We start from the raw sequence: 5834 nt of genomic DNA on the forward strand, positions 1-5834 counted from the left end.
TCCTAATTATTCAAAGTAACACTCAGGTATGCCGTTCAGCGGGTTAGTTACAGCGCCGGGAGCAGCTTGGGAGAACAAGGAAACACAGACTGCTTCAGGTTGCTTTCCCAGAATCAACTCAAAGGTTTATTCAGTACACAACAGTTTATATAGAAGAAAAAAGGTTCGTGTGTCAGCAGGTTCTCAGTTCAAACCGGTACAGACCAAATAAGGAAACGTCTTCCTGCCTCCTGAGCAAAGAAGTATCCTTTGTGTAGTTTATCTCTTCAGTTACAATTTATGATCATCCCAGCAAAATACACTCCTAGACATAGAATACAGAGTTCTTTCATTAGTGAATTCTGAAACAAACCATCTGGCTTTTTAACAAGCCCTTTTCTAAAGGATAAGGAAGGGAGGATGGGAGTAAGGGAGTGGTCTCGTCTCTGTGGTGTTTTCGACCTTGAGGTACCAGCCTGTGAGTCTTACACATTAATTCTTGGGTCACAGAGAAAGAGAAAAACAACTAGTAAATGGGCCTTATTGAGTAACAGTTTCTCTGTATAATATCACTATAAAACAATATCCTGTAAATGCTACCATGGTATCAAAATATCACAACATCTTTAATTAACTGCTTTAGCCCACTTACAATGTTCATGAGCTGTGTAGTATGTTAACACTATTGGAAGTAAAAATAACCTGGACTCCAATTTTGAAAACACAACTTTATTTATTTATTTTTTGCTCTGACTTGTATTATGAGTCTGTGGTCTGGGAGAGAGTCTGTAACTCTCTGTCTGCAAAATACAGTAAATAAAGACCAATTCTGGGCAATTAATTATATAGTTACGTCTTAAAAAAACAGTTACTAAGTTTTGCAAACAACAAAGTTTTTTGCAGCTGTTTACCTAAAAATGCAGCCAAGGCGTTTTTAAATAAACATTTCAAACTATTTACAGAACAATCAGCTGTTCTGCATCAAATCTGATGCCACACAAATGATTTGTGCCGCTCCAAAAAATAATTTCTGTCCACTATGAGATAAAGAAGAACAACAGCCTGATACCTGCAGGCCTGACAGCAGCAGATGTGTCACTGCTGTAACACCTGTAACATTCAGCAGTCGCCTCATTGTTCTGACACACACAACAAAACTATTGACTACACTACACACTAACTACACACTAACTACACACTGACTACACACTAACTACACAAGATTTGCGCTAAACGTCTCAAATCTCTCACATCTCAAAACACCGCCGTCACTCCTAAACTTCCCCCTTCCTAAAGAACTAAATGCCATGTTGCCATATCATTGTTTGATTACAGGTGGTACATTTTTCCACCAATAGGAAAGGCTGTGGGAATTGGGAGGGAGGCTGTTTTTGCTCACAGGCGGAGAGTGCTTTCCAGCGTTTTCCTTATAAAACAGTGTTTTACCGTTTCTTCCGCAGTAAAAATAAACAACAATAGGAAAAAAACAAACATTGCAGATATTTTTATCATAACTCTGCTTTTACGTGGCCTATCGGCACAGCCTGTCAACCACGTTGATTAGCTGCGTATATACGAATGTGAATAGCGTGATTGGCTGGACTGTGGGATAAAGTGGCATCATTCTAATCCCATATGGGAGCAGCCAGTCACTGACTAACACTGCAAAACAGAATTGTTAAAATTTAAATTTAAATTTAAATTAGAATTTTTTTTGTGCACAACACAGATTTCCTGTGTGCAGAGACCGTGCCAGCAGTGCGCAATAGCGCATGCACGCAGCTTAGAGGGAGCATTGCTCACCCTCAACCTTTTCCTGTTTCTTCCTCCTTTATGAATCTAACTGCACCTAAACTTCCAAAAAGGACGTCACAGTGTTTGAATTAAAGAAATAACTTTTTAAAATGCATGAATCAAGAGTGACACCATCTAAGAGAGTTGAGCCAAAAGAGCTGAATCTGAGAAACGAGCTGGACCTCCTTCACTAGCTGCTGGAGACCACCTGAGATCAGCTTTCACTCAGGTCAAACAATGTAGTGCTCAACAAATCTACCAGTTAAAAAATAAATATAGTCCTAAAAAACCTAACCATGTAAATAAAATACACTTTACATAAAAAAACATTTACATAATCAGCTGATGTTAGATAAACACGTGGTTTCAATAAATATTCTGCAGAAATTAAAACAACAACATAAAGATCAAGAACACTAGGGTGAACTAAAACTCCGTAACTGTGTGATTCTGATGGCTTTCAGTGTGAAACTGCTTCAGACACATGTGCTCTAACTCCACCCTCACAAACACCCGCCCACAGTCACAGGCCGACCCTCCGCCTACATGTTCCTGTTTCTTTCAAATTCCAGCACGAGTAATAAAAGGAAACTTTTCACACATGATCTGTTTTACACGACCTGCATAAAACAACAGCGTTAAAACACTGGAGTGAAGTGACATGGACATGTTGTAGTCCGCCTTCTGCAGATTGTAGTTTCTCTTAAGAGATCCAATGTGAGGGTGTCATGGAGTCTGAGTGTAGGTTCATTCGGACCCTCAGTGCACTGCTCTTCTCTTGTTTTAAACCCTTATTAATCCTCCTTCATACCTTTCCTTTCCTTCACCTTGTATCGTTTTCCCCCAAGATCAAGGAAAAGTGGTTAGGATAGGTCATTTTTTGGATTCTTCAGATGTAAAGCAGGTTTATTTTGGAAACCTCTTTATCTCTCCTCATAGTTAAAGTTGGTTAGTGTTCATCATGTTCCTAATAATGTCTTAACATCTGTAACAGGCATGAATAATCCTTAGAGATAGGAGTGTCCTCAGAGGAAGCTCATGGTGGGAATTATTGTTCAAACAGAGTTCCAACAAAGATGTTGCCGAAAGGACTCAAAAAGTCAGCGTCAGAATCTAAATCTAAATAAAATTATTGAGGAGCTTCAGGTACTATGAAAGCAAAAACACCAGTTCGTCCATAGAGTAGGCTCATACTGGGACAGCAGGGACATTGGTTAGACAGTCTGAATAAATGACCTGTTACTAATGTCGATTCCCACAGGCTCAGAGAGGAAGTCTTATTCTGAAAGTCTTGACAGTGTTCAGTAGTTTGTAGTTTGGAGACAGAACAGGACTAGAGCTGGTTCAGTTTCTCACAGTCTGATGATGTTTCAGCATCAAACCTCTCCTGGCTTTACGGAGATGTCACCAGATCACCTCTGCAGTTCTCCATCTGTCCACCAGGTGTCCTCAGTGTATCAGCAGTCCCAGATCACCGTAGTCACATTACTCCGTGTTTTTTTCCCCATAAGACCTTTGTTTTCCACACCTGTGATCTTCATCAGGCTCTGATCAAAATGAGTTTTATATGAAAATGATTATTAATCCCAGTTGTGTTTGTGTTTCTGCGAGTGTGTGTCTGCTGCTTGTGTGTGGCTGGTCACAATGACATCATGTGGGCCCTGCTTTATGATTGGCTGCTGCGCGTGTTTGAGCTCACAGACATTCAGAGAGTCACAGAGCTGCTGCTGCTTCTGATGAAGATGAAGGTGTGGGTGCTGCTCCTCATCCTTTCCTTGGTCCCCTGTGTTTCTGCTGATGGTGAGTCTCTAATTTACTCATGAACTCTTGTATTTGAAACCTTTCATGCACGAGATATTAAGAAATTATGGCGAGAATGTCAAAGTGAAACCAAAAGAACCTCTTAAGCACAAAACAGATCAGACATCAGTAACTACACGTGTGATTTTGTTACTAACAGCATGAAAACATGAAAAGGAGCTGAGTGGGAGGTGGGTTGCAAAGCGCTTGCTGTGCTTCTCTTATGTTACCCAAGTTGCCAGATAGTGTGTGTGTGTGTATGTGTGTGCGTGTATACACTCCAAAATCTTCATATAGATGTGTCATCAGTCTGATTCAAGTGTGCGTTTGTTTCACGCACACAAGTGAAGTGAAAGTTGTTTCACTGTGCAGACTACAGATGGAGATCTGAAACATTCTAGAATAATTCAATAAAAAATGTGTGACAGGAATTTATAAATTTGGTAAAATTAATAATATGTTCACTAATTTGAGCATTGCAGATTGATAACTCAAGGTACAATCTTAAAGTCAAACAGCATCCCTTTTAGCAACATTTCCATGAAAATATCATTCTGAGCATTGTGCTGGGAGTGTGATTGCTGCAAAAGGACTGTCTAAGTGCAACATACACAAACCATTATAGTCAAATTACAGTTTTAATTCATTTTATTTCACTTAAATGACACAAAGGCTCTGATGGCACTCAATCAGCCCTCTTATTCTCCTCAGATGCTCATGGGAGCAATTCCATTATCGGCTGTTCAGATACTGATGGAGAGAACGTTCTGATCCTGGATGATGAGGCGGTCTGGTACGCCGACTTCAACAAACAGACAGGAGTCAATGCTCTGCCTGCCTTTGTAGATCCAATAAGCTTTCCAGGTTTCTATGAAGAAGCTGTGGCTGATCAACAGATCTGCAGACAAAACCTGATGGTGACTCGTAAGGCTATGAAGAACTTTCCCAAAGAACTCGGTAAACACAAATCCTTAACCACACAGTCCGTAGGGCAGAAAAACATTCAGAGAGCGGAGGTAAATAAAACGTGTTGTTGTGTTAAAGAGGGTTTTTCAAAGGCTGACAGGTTAGATCACTGGAGATCCTTTCAGTTATGTACCTTCAACATCCATTGATATTTTTGAATTTTTAGATAAAATCGGATTGTGTTTCAGGGTTGAAATGTCCCTTAATTCCCCCAGATTCTACGGGCTGATTCCAATACCTCAGCCAATATTACCAAATCACTTATCAGTCAATGTTTTAAACTAACAGTTGTGATTGGCTTCTTCATGTTCAACTCAACTATGTTATCATCGTACTGACACTCAGATAAACAGATATTTCTTTTCTCAGCTGTTGACAACATACAGAGCTCTTTAAATGGAGAGAAAGCACCAATATTCGCCATATTTACAGATTTCAAATAAAATTACACAAAGATGATCTGAGCAGAAACATTTTCATCACGTCTTTGGTGAGCTAACAAACACTGTGACCTTTATTGTCACAGAGTTCCAGGTTTGTATTCATATCCATGAAGACCTGATGACACAAACACAGAGAACATCTGAACTCTTAGAGGTGAAACACACATACAGAACTTCAGCTCCATGTTACGAGCTGCTGAATCAACGACACAACAATAGAGACTAAAAACCTCAGACACACAGGAGTGAAACGGGGAACACGGAGACCAAACTTCCTCTTTATCACATGACTTTGGGGGATCTTCAAACATTCAGTTCTCTGTTTGTTCAAGTGAAAACACATCTCACTTCAGCAGACGCTCAGGTCCTCCCAGTGTTTCTGTGCTTTCTCTTCTGTTTTTAGTTTTTAGCTCATAACAGCAATCACACACTGCTCAAAGTGTTTCACCCTGTGAGTTAAATTCATTTTAGAGAAGAAAACAAGAACAACAGAGTCGGTGCAGGTCCTGTACATACTGACTCTTTGCTGCAATGCTGTTGCATATTCAGTGCAGTGGTGTTGTGAGTAACCTGTACATGTTTGTGCACAGATCCTCCGTCGAGCATGCTCATCTACACAGTACTAAATTTGGAGCTCGGAGTCCAAAACACTCTGATCTGTCACGTGACTGGTTTCTATCCTGCTCCTGTCAACATCACCTGGACCAAGAATGAGCAGAAGGTGACAGAAGGAGCGAACACCAGCGTTCCCTTCCCCAACAAAGATGGTTCCTTCAAACAGACGTCCAGACTGGACTTCATCCCAAAGCAGGGAGACGTCTACAGCTGCACCGTGGAACATGTGGCCCTGAT

General features: G+C 40.5%; 1 protein-coding gene across 1 annotated transcript in view; it reads left to right on the forward strand.

Moving 5' to 3' along the window:
• Nucleotides 1-3470: 3470 nt before the first annotated feature.
• Nucleotides 3471-5834, forward strand: part of LOC102310453 (rano class II histocompatibility antigen, B alpha chain) — a 3485-nt gene continuing 1121 nt past the window's right edge. Inside the window, 4 exon segments of the mRNA XM_042216229.1 lie at nucleotides 3471-3573; nucleotides 4285-4530; nucleotides 5573-5832; nucleotide 5834. The exon segment at nucleotide 5834 is cut by the window's right edge and continues 48 nt beyond it. Coding sequence (XP_042072163.1) covers nucleotides 3510-3573; nucleotides 4285-4530; nucleotides 5573-5832; nucleotide 5834 — 571 coding nt within the window. The 5' untranslated portion in view covers nucleotides 3471-3509.

This window comes from Haplochromis burtoni, unplaced genomic scaffold (genome assembly GCF_018398535.1).
Source record: "Haplochromis burtoni strain Fernald_Lab_line unplaced genomic scaffold, NCSU_Asbu1 Contig_973, whole genome shotgun sequence".
NCBI classification, from domain to species: Eukaryota; Metazoa; Chordata; class Actinopteri; order Cichliformes; family Cichlidae; genus Haplochromis; species Haplochromis burtoni.